General features: G+C 38.5%; 1 protein-coding gene across 4 annotated transcripts; it reads right to left on the bottom strand.

Moving 5' to 3' along the window:
• Positions 1-84: 84 nt before the first annotated feature.
• Positions 85-10,941, bottom strand: LOC136244881 (notchless protein homolog 1-like). 4 transcript variants are annotated; one of them, XM_066036426.1, is made up of 16 exons: positions 10,768-10,941; positions 9,588-9,633; positions 8,298-8,377; positions 5,089-5,165; positions 4,777-4,882; positions 4,488-4,524; positions 3,716-3,871; positions 3,518-3,556; positions 3,384-3,468; positions 3,130-3,173; positions 2,980-3,079; positions 1,978-2,083; positions 1,882-1,924; positions 405-464; positions 227-354; positions 85-171 (listed from the first exon to the last, which is right to left on the bottom strand). In XM_066036426.1, exons 5-16 carry the CDS (start codon positions 4,872-4,874, stop codon positions 159-161), a joined length of 909 nt encoding a protein of 302 aa, XP_065892498.1. In that variant the 5' UTR covers positions 4,875-4,882; positions 5,089-5,165; positions 8,298-8,377; positions 9,588-9,633; positions 10,768-10,941; the 3' UTR covers positions 85-158. The 4 variants fall into 4 exon arrangements, with proteins under 4 accessions (XP_065892498.1, XP_065892500.1, XP_065892497.1 ...); XM_066036428.1 differs by having other exon boundaries at positions 4,785-4,882; XM_066036425.1 differs by having other exon boundaries at positions 4,777-5,165.
• Positions 10,942-13,051: the final 2,110 nt, after the last annotated feature.

The following is a 13,051-nucleotide window of genomic DNA, read 5'->3' as shown; positions in this document are numbered from 1 at the left end:
AATTACAAACACTTTATTTACTGGTACAGCAAAACCTCATTTAGCAGTGACCTCTCAAATAAGACCATCCTTCAATGTCAATGATTATATTTAAGTTGGTGTCTGTTAATGAGGTTTCACTGTACTTTGTACTCAATAAAAAATTACAATATTCATTATCATCTTCTCCATCTACGCAAGAAGAGACAACATGGTCACACAATATCCACACATGATAATTGCTCACATTTTAATGTGTCTATCTCGTCCACCACTAGCCACTTGTTCCCCATTAGTACTCCAGTCAACACTAAACACTTCATCAACATGACCTGGTAGATCCATCAGTAACTTCCTGTTCTTAATATCCCACACCTGTAGGGAAGGGTGGGTAATGAGTGGGTGGGGCTGATGGTGCAGGTCACCTTTAGTGTACTATCTGAACTACCACTACACAATAACATGCTGTCTGCTGACCAGGAGATCTGTATGGTAGGGAAATGAAGAGTAGCCAAGAGTTAAGTGAAATATATGCACACACGTTTAGTACATTGTTTATGCTAGATAATCATCACTCGCAGCTGTTCTAGACTGAAGGGACTTTTATTGTGCTAGTACCTGTATATGACACTTGTAAACCTTGTAAGTTGACATCTTCAAATATGCACACATACAGTGGAACCTCTCTTAACTAACTCCCCAAATTAAGGACACAATAGAAAAAACCTCCATAATAAGTCTGGTTAATACATTTTTTACCTTTGAAAGAGGAAAACCTCTATATTACAGCAAAAAGTGGCCCGAGTCCCAAATTGTCCGTAACAAAGAGGATCACAATTAGGGCTGAGAAATAGTATCGATAGTGCGATATATCGTGATAGTAAATCACTATCGTTATCGCGATAGTGATATGATAGTTATGATAAGCTCAGGTCTGCAATTAACAACCCTTCTATACTGTTTTACAGTTAGTATTACCAGCTTTTTATAAAAGGAGTGGCCTGTAAAAGCTATACCAAAAGTCCATATTCATCAGCCACCCACACAGTTAATTAACAAATGTGACCAGATCTGCGAAAACAGGACATAATCACATATTTTTCGAATTGCTCTTTATTAAATATTTATACTCTACTTAGCCAAATGTACCCACTGGCAAAGTTTCAGCTCCATATGCCAATAACTTTGGGAGTTACAGTCCTACAAAGTAGCAACAACAGAAAAATCGATTTGTACAGTAAGTATAGGGAAAATAAATTACAGGCGCTTACAAAAACGGTTGTAACTTACCAACGGATTGAGGTACGGAGCTACAATTTTCACCATCGTGTTCGCCATGAACAGGGAAATCAATTACTGGGTACGTTTATCCTTTACTCACTCTTCTTCACTGCATACAAGACAAAATTCGTGAAGAAAAATCGATCGCGTATGATTGCTTCAACGTGATGTAAACAAACGCTCATAACTTCCGTATCCTTGGGTCTACTGCAACGAAACAAAGATTTTCCAACTCCTCTTGAGCAGGCGAACAAAATGATATCCAGGATTTTATTGTTGGTCCCTTCCCTCAATAAGAAAGAGGCATTCAAAAAAATTTACGGAATTTTTTCAATAAAACGTAAGTATTTCACCCAATGTATTCAATGCTTTATACTGTAAATTTAGGCTTGTGTGACTATGTCCTGTTTCACAGATCCGGTCACAAATGTCCTGTGCATGCAAAATAACTTTCTATATGACTGCAAATCATAGCTATACAACTAAGACTTTGTTAAGAGCAAAGTGTTTCATAAACTATCGGGACAGTATTCACTATCGCGATATTTAATGAGGAATTATTGTGATAGTAAAATTTACTATCGCTCGATCAGCACTAATCACCATACTGGTCCAGCTCACCTGATATACAGCACTGACATGACCCCTCAAACTGGTGATGTACCTGTATGGTGTGTATACTAGTAACATTACTAGTGTAACTATCTCCTCACTGACTTGCCCGTCCTGCCATCCCATAACTTCACTGACTTGTCAAATGAAGCACTAGCAATGAGACGAGCATCAGGAGAGAAACTGACTTCATTAATAAGTTGTTGATGACCTAAACAATATCATAATAGTATCTGATGTTAGTGAGCACTCAGAGGCCATTATGTGATGATATACTGCTACATGTGAAATGCCAAACATGGCAACTAGTGTATGGCACACTTTTGTGTTGGGAGAAGGTTTGTGATGGATACAGCACGGAACTACAATGCACACATTAAAACACTCAACATCATTATTAAGGTCACTTTCTTACTAGATGCACTGTCATGTGACCACACATACTGTTATGGCCAACTGTGACCCTCCAAATGGGAAATTTTAGGTTAGTGTATATAATGGGGCCCAAGCGAACTTAGGTGAATTCGAAGGTTCGTTCGAACGAATGAACATTCGAATGCCGGGTTGAACAATTCGAACTACAGCCACTAATTAGATAGTGATACAGTTTAGCTATCCATCCATAATGAACTGGGGGAAGCTAGACATATGGTATTTGGCATTTAATTAAGTTATGTGTTGATGGTTTACTGGTGGTCACAGGCCATGCCTCTATGTGGTTTTAAGGTTTCTGTGTGGTGCCAGTCACTTGTCTCAACTGTTTAGCAGTAGTAAAATGTATTTAAAACCTAGTAACCACAAGCATTTTTACTTGTGGTATTCAATTTCAAGTTTTCTCAATAAAATTGTTGAGTCAATACAACTGTATGTGTGTGTTGCAAACTTTTGAGACATGCATTTAACATTTAATATGCTGTGATTTATAATTTGTAAAGAGGAACCAGGCCCATTTAAAAGTTCGAAAGATTCGTGAACTTTAGTTAATGAATGTTCGAACCCTGACAATCCAAGTTCGTTTGGGCCCTAGTATATAATAAGGTCAACTACATGTATGTTCTCCAGTAAGTGCTGTTTAAACAATATTGTATTTCACTGTACTGTACCTACCTGTCATTCTAGCCAATGGTTTCTTGCCGATGGATGGTTGCCATAGGAACAGTGTAAAGTCATCAGATCCTGACATAAGTAGCTCTTCTCTGATCACTTCCTAATATGGTAATAACCAATGTACCATCAGTACCTATTACTGGTGCTCACCTTCAACTTGTTATACCTTGTTAATGACAACTGGTGGAGGTCACCTGTGTAGAGATCCAAACTAACAACACATTATGTAATGTTAAATAACATCATTACGTATCAATCAAGGGAGTCTTCTGTATTCATTGACACATACAGTAGTACTGTTAACATCATGACAAACCAAAATGGCTTCAAGACATTTTACCGATAAGCACAGATATGTATGAGGTCTATAATAGGTCATACAACAGAGAACTACCACACAATACCTTCTGGTTTAGATAGTCTGTCATTAGCTGGTTCATATGGTCCAGTCCTTAACACATAGTCAGTGTTGACACATAGTGTGTTCACCTGACAGGAGCTCACATGATCCAGTTACTACTACATGTACACCACTAACCCAGTGACCATGTCCTGATAGTGTCCTACATAATATTCCCTATGGAAGGGGAAATATGTCAACTCTGTAATGTGGGTATGGATAATTAATACATGCACACACACTCTACACATGCATACACTACACACACATCACACACTCACATCATGCAAACACGCATACGCACAAACATACACACACACAAATACACACACTCACATCACGGTCTCTCCACACTTTCACAGTCCTATCTTGTGATGAGGTATATATCAGTCCCTCTCCTCCCCATCGTACACAAGTCACTGACTGACTGTGACCAGTTAACATCATCACTGAATGAGCTAGCCTTGTATCCCATATGTGAACTGTACTATCCTATAGTGTGGAGTACATACACTACCATCCTATAGTGTGGAGTACATACACTACAATCCTATAGTGTGGAGTACATGCACTACCATCCTATAGTGTGGAGTACATACACTACCATCCTATATTATGGAGTACATACACTACTATCCTATAGTGTGGAGTACATACGCTACCATCCTATAGTGTGGAGTACATACACTACAATCCTATAGTGTGGAGTACATACACTACCATCCTATAGTGTGGAGTACATACACTACCATCCTATAGTGTGGAGTACATACACTACCATCCTATAGTGTGGAGTACATACACTACCATCCTATAGTGTGGAGTACATACACTACCATCCTATAGTGTGGAGCACATACACTACCATCCTATAGTGTGGAGTACATACACTACCATCCTATAGTGTGGAGTACATACACTACTATCCTATAGTGTGGAGTACATACACTACTATCCTATAGTGTGGAGTACATACACTACTATCCTATAGTGTGGAGTACATACACTACTATACTATAGTGCAGAGTAAATACACTACTAATAATACATACAGTATACTATTCATTGTGTACTATACAATCTTGAGTTATTGTGTTCTGACACTGACCTTAGATGAGCTGGCCAACAGACGACAGTCAGGATCCCTACCCGGAATTATGTACCATAAAATATTATGTAATTATCAATACACAATATAGTGTATACACAATAAACAGGTTGTTATGTTTGCTGTACACAAAGTGCAAATGTTACAGTGGTTGTTAGACCTATTATATTATAGTAGTTTTTCACAAGTAACTAATTCACTATACTTTCCGTTGGCATCAACAGAACGGTAGAACAGAACAGAGCATCGACAGATCCATTGAAGACATAACGTCTGCATATGAGCTTACTTGCTTACTGATGCATTGGTCTTCATGACAACCATGTTATCCACTGTCTGTGGCCACTTGGGGATTTCCCTAATTGCTTGCCAGTTACTGGGTCCCATATACACACCTGTAGATATAAACTGATAACAATTGTATCATGGTGTGTAGAAGAGGGTCATATTTTTCACATAAGGAAGCTCATAGCTCACTCCCATTGGATCCACTGTGTATGTAGTAGAGTATGTAATACTGTGTATAACTGTAGTAGTAGTAAGAGTATTATTAAGGGTGGTAGAAAGAAATGAGGTGGACAACTTCACACAATTCACTCACCTTGCCAGCTTTACATCCTGATGCAATCTTCTTCCCATCTGGTGACCAGGCAACACTGAGGATCCAATGGGAGTGAGCTGTGTGTGTAGGATGAGAGAGGGAGATAATCAACTTTTTAGTATGTTCATTATATGTATAAATAACAACTAAGGTAGTGCCAAATTATGCTAGCTGTTCAGTGACTATTCTGAGCATTACGGGAATAATTGTGAACCACAGAAAATTTGACAAGGACAGAGGAGTATTGACAAGATAGAACGTTGCATCTAAAAGCTACATGATAAACACAAATGCTAGGATCTGTGGAAATATACTCAATGCCACTGCATGTTTGCAATTGATAGTGACCTCCAACAGGCAATACCTTCCAATGTCAAATACAGACCTTGATATACTCATTGACTATCCATCTTTTAATTGACTTTGTCCTACTGGAACACAGCACCATCATCAGAAACAGGCACACCGGTGTGACTGAACATGTGATTGACACAGTGCCTGTTAAAGTGCATGTCAAACTCATTCTATTTCATCAAATGTGTGCATATCCAACTACAGGTAATAGTAGCTGTACCTAGTAATAGCACTTGGTGTACTCCTGGTATCTTTGTGCCAAAGGCAAATGGTGAAGTGTGCATTATGCTGATTTCATCAGCTAAACAAGACCACAAAGAAGGACTGTATACAGTGCCAAGAGTGGATAGACTTTTAGCAGCAGAAGTTTCATATAGAGAGTACAGGATTCTGCCCACACTGGTCGGCAGTGGTTAAGTACCTCTAAAAACCAACCAGTACCTTCTTAAATCTGACCAGTACAATTCTTACATATATCACTGATACACATACAATATACGGTACCACCCAAGCGCAATGTCGCACACACAACCTTGCTTGAGATTTTTAAAATTGCTAATTAAGTGGTGTGATAACTGTTTCGCTCGCAAGACAACATGGTAGCTATTTCGTCCATGAGATTGTGAGTGAAACAATTGCCACATCTCTTAATCAGCGATTTTTAAAATCTCAAGCAAAGTTGCATATTCATTTGAAAAGAAGGGTACTCAAACATGAGCAAACGTGTTAAATGTGGTTGGCTTTTCACTGAAAAAGCATTATCAAAAGGGTATCTTGTGGGAGAAATATTTACAATTGCCATAATAGCTATTTTGTGTATCATTAAAATACCTGCCAATTCTCTGTCCAAACAACCTAATGCTTTAGCAGCATTTTACCATATATGTACAAATTTTCGAGGGACGTGATTTTTGCGGATCAACTAATTTCAGAATTTTCACGGTTTGTTTTTGAGAATTACTCGTTTTTCACTGAAGTTACCTCTAGAAAGCACAGAGCTAATCATGAATGTCCCTGACAATTGTTAATTTTCAAGGATGAAAATTTCGCAGAGAGCCAAGCAACCGCGAAATCACAAAAATTATGTTCCTCAAAAATTTGTACACATACGGTAGAAGTATCACAAACAGTACAAGCTCAAAGAGCAAATCTCCTGTGTTTTGAGTAGTAAATATACTTTTAGAACCCCCAAAGTCCCCCAGTTTGTCGCAAAGAGTGTTCAAGTCCTTTCAACCAATACAGACGATGATGATCGTAGCTGACTATACTAGTCCATCTTTTGTGGTCACAAAGTCAAGTCTTCCACTACTCAACAATAGTCAGTTATTGATTGTGGAACAGGAGGAACACTCACAGCTCCTACTGCTCATGTACAAACTACATACCAAACATGTCACTACTGAACTGTCCTCCTTATGAGATCCTGTTTAACTGTCAGTGGCTACCTAACCATTACTGATCTATCAGTCTGACTACAGTGAGGAGCTGAGGAGAAACCTCTTTCATTAAAATGAGATAACAGCAACACTCATAAAAGAGTATAACCAGTTAGCCCCTGGACAACAAGTCCTTCTGGCAATGAAGCTTGGATCATTTTAGCAATAAAAGGATTGCCAACTAGAATATTGGCGGGTGCATTCATTTGATGTGGACTTAGCATTCGGCAGTGCCTACACAGAATACCATGGTGGAACAAGACTGTAGAACTCTCCTGTTTAACTCAGACATAGTCAACTCATTCTACATTAGACATCATCTCCTCCACAACTAGACCACATCATGTGACTACTGGACAAGTTGTCAAGACAGTTCAGAGACTTAGCAGGACACTGAGGACTCGTAAGAGGCACGTGATAACTGAACTGTTTGTATTAGTGTTGGGCAGTATACCAAAAATACCATATGTCGTGGTATTTTCATCAAACAGTCTGAAAGGTATTGACTTACAAATATACCATAAATATTGGAATGAGTGTAATGTGCTATAAGGAAAGCCAGACATCAGATGTTGGCCTTTAATTAAGTAATGTGTTAATGGTTTGGATGTGACCACAAGACCAGCCTAACAGTAAACTGTGAGGTACCAGGTTACAATCTAGTGCCAGCCTATTTGTATCAACCAGGGGTGGCAGAGAAGGGGGGAGGGGGGGTTATAACCCCTGTCAAAAAGATTATGGAGAGGCTTAGCCATCCTAAAATTATCTATAGCTGTCATTGAGAGCCTAGCTCAATAGCATCAATAATTCGAGATACTCTAATAGAGCAGTCACAGTATTCTTCAGAGGAGCAGTGTAGCAAGTTATGTATGTAGTTATAAATAAAGAGATGTAGTTGATGGAGGGAAGCTATTGTCAGCAGGTAGTTACCTTTTTTCTTTTGGTCTTCGACTTTCAGCTAGGCCATGACATCACCAAGCTAGACCCCAGCTCCCCTAAAATAAAGGTGTCTCCTCCACCCCTGGTATCGACTGTATAGATGTTAGTAAAATGCATTTATAACCTGTTAACCATGAGTAACTTTTATTTGCCCAACTTTGGATAGTAACTACAGATTAACACTTGACTGTTGTTATCACAAATAAAGCAATATCAGGTTGATTAAAAGTGTGTTATTAGTTGACTGCCAGGATACCGTGAAATACCAGATACCGGGGTATTTTCTCAATGCTGAATACTGTGATCAAAAATGCCATACCACCCAACACTAGTTTTTTTACTATATACTATTGCACATTAATGATTTGTATTATACAGCTATGGAGACTATTACATGATTATATCCTTGTTATACACAGTGTCTACCATGTGATCTGTATCTTCAACACATGTACACAGTACACACTATACTATACACACCTTTACAAACATGATGAGGAGTCTCAGTACTGGTATCCCATAATCTAACAGTACAGTCACCTGATCCACTAGCTAGGCCCCTGTACAACATATTATAATTTATATCAACACACACACACGCACGCACGCACGCACACACACTATACTTACAGTACACACATAGATACACTTGTACGTCCTTTACAGCAATTGGTTTTAAAAGAACTCAACTGTGATACTGAGGATGGAGCTGGACTGTAATTACAATCACTAACTGAGAAAACCATACATAACCATGGAACAGGTAACTACTACACAATACTTTGATATAAACAACTTGGTAGCTTTAGCTCATGTGGTAGTCAGTGTAATGATTATTTTTTGTAAATAATTTTATAATGACCGGTGAACCCACGCATATTGCATCTGAAATGGCACAGTGCACTGTAGCTATTTATATCAGTTATCGTCTGAAAAGTGAAGTATACATTACACTTCGTTGTCAGCTATGTTCAACCCGTCACACAGCGTTTTGAATCAAGAATTGTTCGAAAAGCACCTCTACAATCTACGCATACCGAAAGAAAGAAAGAATGGTGCCACGCACCCTGTTATATCAATTATCATCTGAAAAGTGAAGTATCCAATACGCTTCGTTGTCAGCTATGTTCAACCGGTTACACAGCAGTACAAATCCAGAACTGTTCGAAAAGCACCTCTGCTATCAAAATAGCTACTATGACAAATACGGACTATTGCCGTTACAAAGGGAAACCATCATGTGCTATTGCCAAATCGACACTTTTCGCTGTCAGCAAAGATGAATGGGACACAAAGGACGCTGGTAAGTCTATGAAGAATGCATTGTATGTACTGCGGTATGCCAAAAGGCACCTGTTGGGCCAAAGCAACGTCGAACAGTGAAAAAATCAAGCCAGTAGCCTTAGCCATTGTCGAGTTACACTTGTCTAAAGGAATCAGTCAGTCAGTTGCTCAGTCAGTAGAAAATTCAGTTAAATAAACATTATTTTAAATTCCATAGCAAATTATTGAGGGTCGATCTGAAAGCTTGTTTGGGCTTAGTTTTACCTAATCAATACTGCCTCATCATTGGCAAGGAAATTGAGGCTGGTTTTTTTGGATAATGTTATTTCGTGGGCCACTCCTACTCCTATGTAATTCCATAACTTTTAACAGTGACCTGGAAAAAGCTACATGTATTGCACGATATGATACAGAAGTACACACACATCTATTTTACACATAAACTTCCAATGTTTCATGCATACACAATGTCCTACACACACTCACCTTCCATCAGGACTAAATGATACTGCTATGACAGCCTCACTGTGACCTATGTGTAACAACAGGAACATAGTAATCACTATCAATATGAAATGCTCTTTAGCATACAAGTTCATAGTATGAACTTTTAGCTGTAGTAATAGTCTAACAGGAACACCTCTGAGACTCCCCACAAAATGTGGACATGTTTACAACTAAACACATCACATGATAATCCCAGTCCAGCATAAACACACTTCATTCAGATTACGGTATACTGCGTAGGCCACTCCAAATAAATTCTCTGTTTCCCTTCCACCGCCTACATCTCTTTACTGCTAGGGTTCCACCGATACAGAAAAATATCTACCGATCCAATACCGATACCTAGCAGTAAATTCTCACCGATACAGATACCGATATCGATAATTGCCATACACTTCACACACTTCTCAAGTTAGCTATATGTGACTGCTTTATTAGAATATATTCTGCAGTGACTGTTCTATTAGAATATTTCGATCAAACATCGTAAGTAGCAGTTGCTCAATGTTTAACAAAGCAATTCCTGCACCTTTTATGCTAGAATAATGCTCAACACTATTTCCAGTTTGTTGTACCTCACATTTTACTAACATAGCATTATGATGATAGTTATGATGATGATGATTGGCACGAGTGGCCATTTATTGGTATCGGAGTACCTAAATAACCGATACTGATCGATATCAAAAGTTCAATATCGGCTCCGATACGATACCGATCCGATTATCGGTGGAACACCATTTACTGCCACCACTAACATGTTCCATTATTCTGTATTCTTCTATTATTTTCTGGTTATTCTTGTATGCTGTACAGACTCAGTAAAAACCACCTTGTATGGGTGTCTGCTCACATGAAAGTGTGCTATCAAGTCAACACAAATTCACATTTTATGCCATTCCTGCAACTTGTATGATCAAGGTACAAGCTAAAGTATGCTATCATGCAGATTACTATGGTTGTGCCAGGCAAATAATGGCTTAAAAGCTGCTAATCTCATAATGAAATAGACTGCTTACCTGCTTGCAAATATATTTGGAGTGGCCTTAGCTGTTTCTTGAAATACACTAGTACATAAAGTGAGCTACACATTCTATGGAATGAACAAGCATATACTATTGCACACACTACAAATGGACATACACACAGACAGACATACCTGGCATACTACTGGTACACCTCGTCACTGCTTGAGCCTTAAACCTGGCCTGTGGTTGGTATTGTATCTCAACCAGCTTCTCTGTTTGGACGTCTTCTAACTGTTCCAGTGTCTCTCTCCTTCAGGCTCTTGTCTACTGATGATCACCAATGAAAAAATTCATAGGAGATCTCATCCTGTGAAATAACAAACTGAAGTACAATAACAGCAACCAAGTTTGCTGAGTCTGGCAAATACAGACACACAGCACATGGGAAATTCCATGAAAATGTCAACCAAGACCTTAAAATTTAAAAGTGTATTTGGAGTAAATCCTACTATGTCTGTCATTAATATGAGTTATTATATTATGATGTAATTGGTGTGTACTAATTATAATGTTGTTGTATAAATTCATGCTCAATATTCATTAAAATCAGTCACCCAGAAACGAGATAGAAGTAGCGTATTCGTGCTCTTTAACGATACCTCGTCATGAACAAGTTGCAACAATGTCATTTTGAAGCTAGATACATGATGTTCCCTATTATATTGTTTATAGCCAAATATGGTCAACAGACAACAACATACGGTTCCTTCTTTACTTAGCGTCATGACATCTAGTGACATCACACTTTACTGCTATTTTAGAACATATGCCTCCTACAGTCAGGAATAACAAATATTTTATTACCATTACAATATGTTTAGATCAGTTGTACAATACATGTAGTTAAGGGGTCATCCATAATTATCAGCATTTTCACAAGCATACAGAGAGTACTCTTTTTACTTACCCCGTCCCTCCTACCAAAAAGCGTACTATAAAAATGTTGATGTGATAGCTATTATATTTTTATGGATACATCTACCTGCTAATCCTCTGACTTGTCAAATGTAGGCACTGAAGAATGTTGATTATTTACAAGTACACAGAAAAATTTGGAATTTTCAACTAGAGTAGGGACCATAGCACATCAATAAAAAGTGCTGAAACAAGCTGGAGTTGAAAATTCCAAAATTTTCTGTGTACTTGTTTTTGTTATCTTTTTTTGTAAACAATTATTATGACTGGTGAACTCACGCATACTGCATTTAAAATGGTGCTGCGCACACCGATTATCATCTGAAAAGTAACATATCCATTGCACTTCATTGTCAGCTATGTTCAACTTGTTACACAGCATTTCAGATACCTTCACTAACACGGCGGGAAGGAAGGAAGTAGAATACGTAAAAGATGCTTCATGCAGCCGAACCTCCCATTATGCATGGTGATGTGAAGAAATAATTATGTTAATGAAACTTTAAGCTTGTCCTGTCAGACGCAACACTAAAAATCTTCAAGCTAATTTGGTTTCTCTCAAGAAATACCACAAATAACAGATGGACGATCTGTGATCACTGTTGCTTTGGTTTCTCATTCATCAGGATATGCAGCACCTGAAACTGATATGGCATATGTTTCTGTAAAAGCAGACATGCACAGTAAGTGTGAGCACATGATTGAGAAACTAACAACACATTTCTCTTGCTATTTTGTCCACTTGTAGGTATCTCTTGCAACATACATGGGTAAACAGGCATATGACAAACACCAAAGTTGGTATGAATACCACATCATTTATTTGCAGTGTACTCACTATGTGTGTGTGTGTGTGCGTGTGTGTGTGTGTGTGTGTGTGTGTGTGTGTGTGTGTGTGTGTGTGTGTGTGTGTGTGTGTGTGTGTGTGTGTGTGTATAACTTCGGCTCGTCCGCTGTCTGTGTTGCAGATCAGGTGTATGGTTTGTAATAAGTACAGCAAATGTCCGTATGCAGAATGTTGGCAATAATCACACCCAAACATGAGTTTTACTGCTCATGACAAATTGCATCTAACATCTACTAGTGGTGAACAGGCATCAAATACTTTTATTGGTCAGTTTAGACCTATACTCTCTGTTTTATTTGTGGTAAATTTCAGTAGGCTTTTCGAAGGAGACCCTGATAGCACTTGTTAGGCTGAGAATGGCAAAGATGGGAGTGTACTATCAGTAGGAAACCATTGGAACACTCAAGGGCAAGCAGTACAGACAATGATGGATGTTTCTTCAGCATGACACGTGATAGCATTGGCAAAAATTTTCTGTCAAGGAAGTAAAATTCGGAATGAGGAAAATTGTTTGTGAATTTTCAAAGCGAATTGATCCTGCACTACCATTTTATTACCACACCTTCACATACCCGGTATAATGAGGGCCCTCACCCTGAATTTGACAAACCACCCAAGAAGGCAAAGGACATACGTGTTCCTAGAAGAGAACA

Source organism: Dysidea avara, chromosome 14 (genome assembly GCF_963678975.1).
Source record: "Dysidea avara chromosome 14, odDysAvar1.4, whole genome shotgun sequence".
NCBI lineage: Eukaryota > Metazoa > Porifera > Demospongiae > Dictyoceratida > Dysideidae > Dysidea > Dysidea avara.
Note: the sequence above shows the minus strand (reverse complement) of the source record. Positions and strands in the feature narration are given on the sequence as shown.

What these genes read in the sequence shown, in the direction of transcription:
- LOC136244881 (XM_066036425.1), bottom strand. Translation starts at nt 4,874, where the DNA reads ATGGGACCCAGTAACTGGCAAGCAATTAGGGAAATCCCCAAGTGGCCA. An exon ending in ACCAATGCATCAGTAAGCAA is followed by an intron (nt 4,525 to 4,776) that starts GTAAGCTCATAT and finishes AATTCCGGGTAG; the next exon opens with GGATCCTGACTGTCGTCTGT. An exon ending in TATCAGGACATGGTCACTGG is followed by an intron (nt 3,469 to 3,517) that starts GTTAGTGGTGTA and finishes AGCTCCTGTCAG; the next exon opens with GTGAACACACTATGTGTCAA.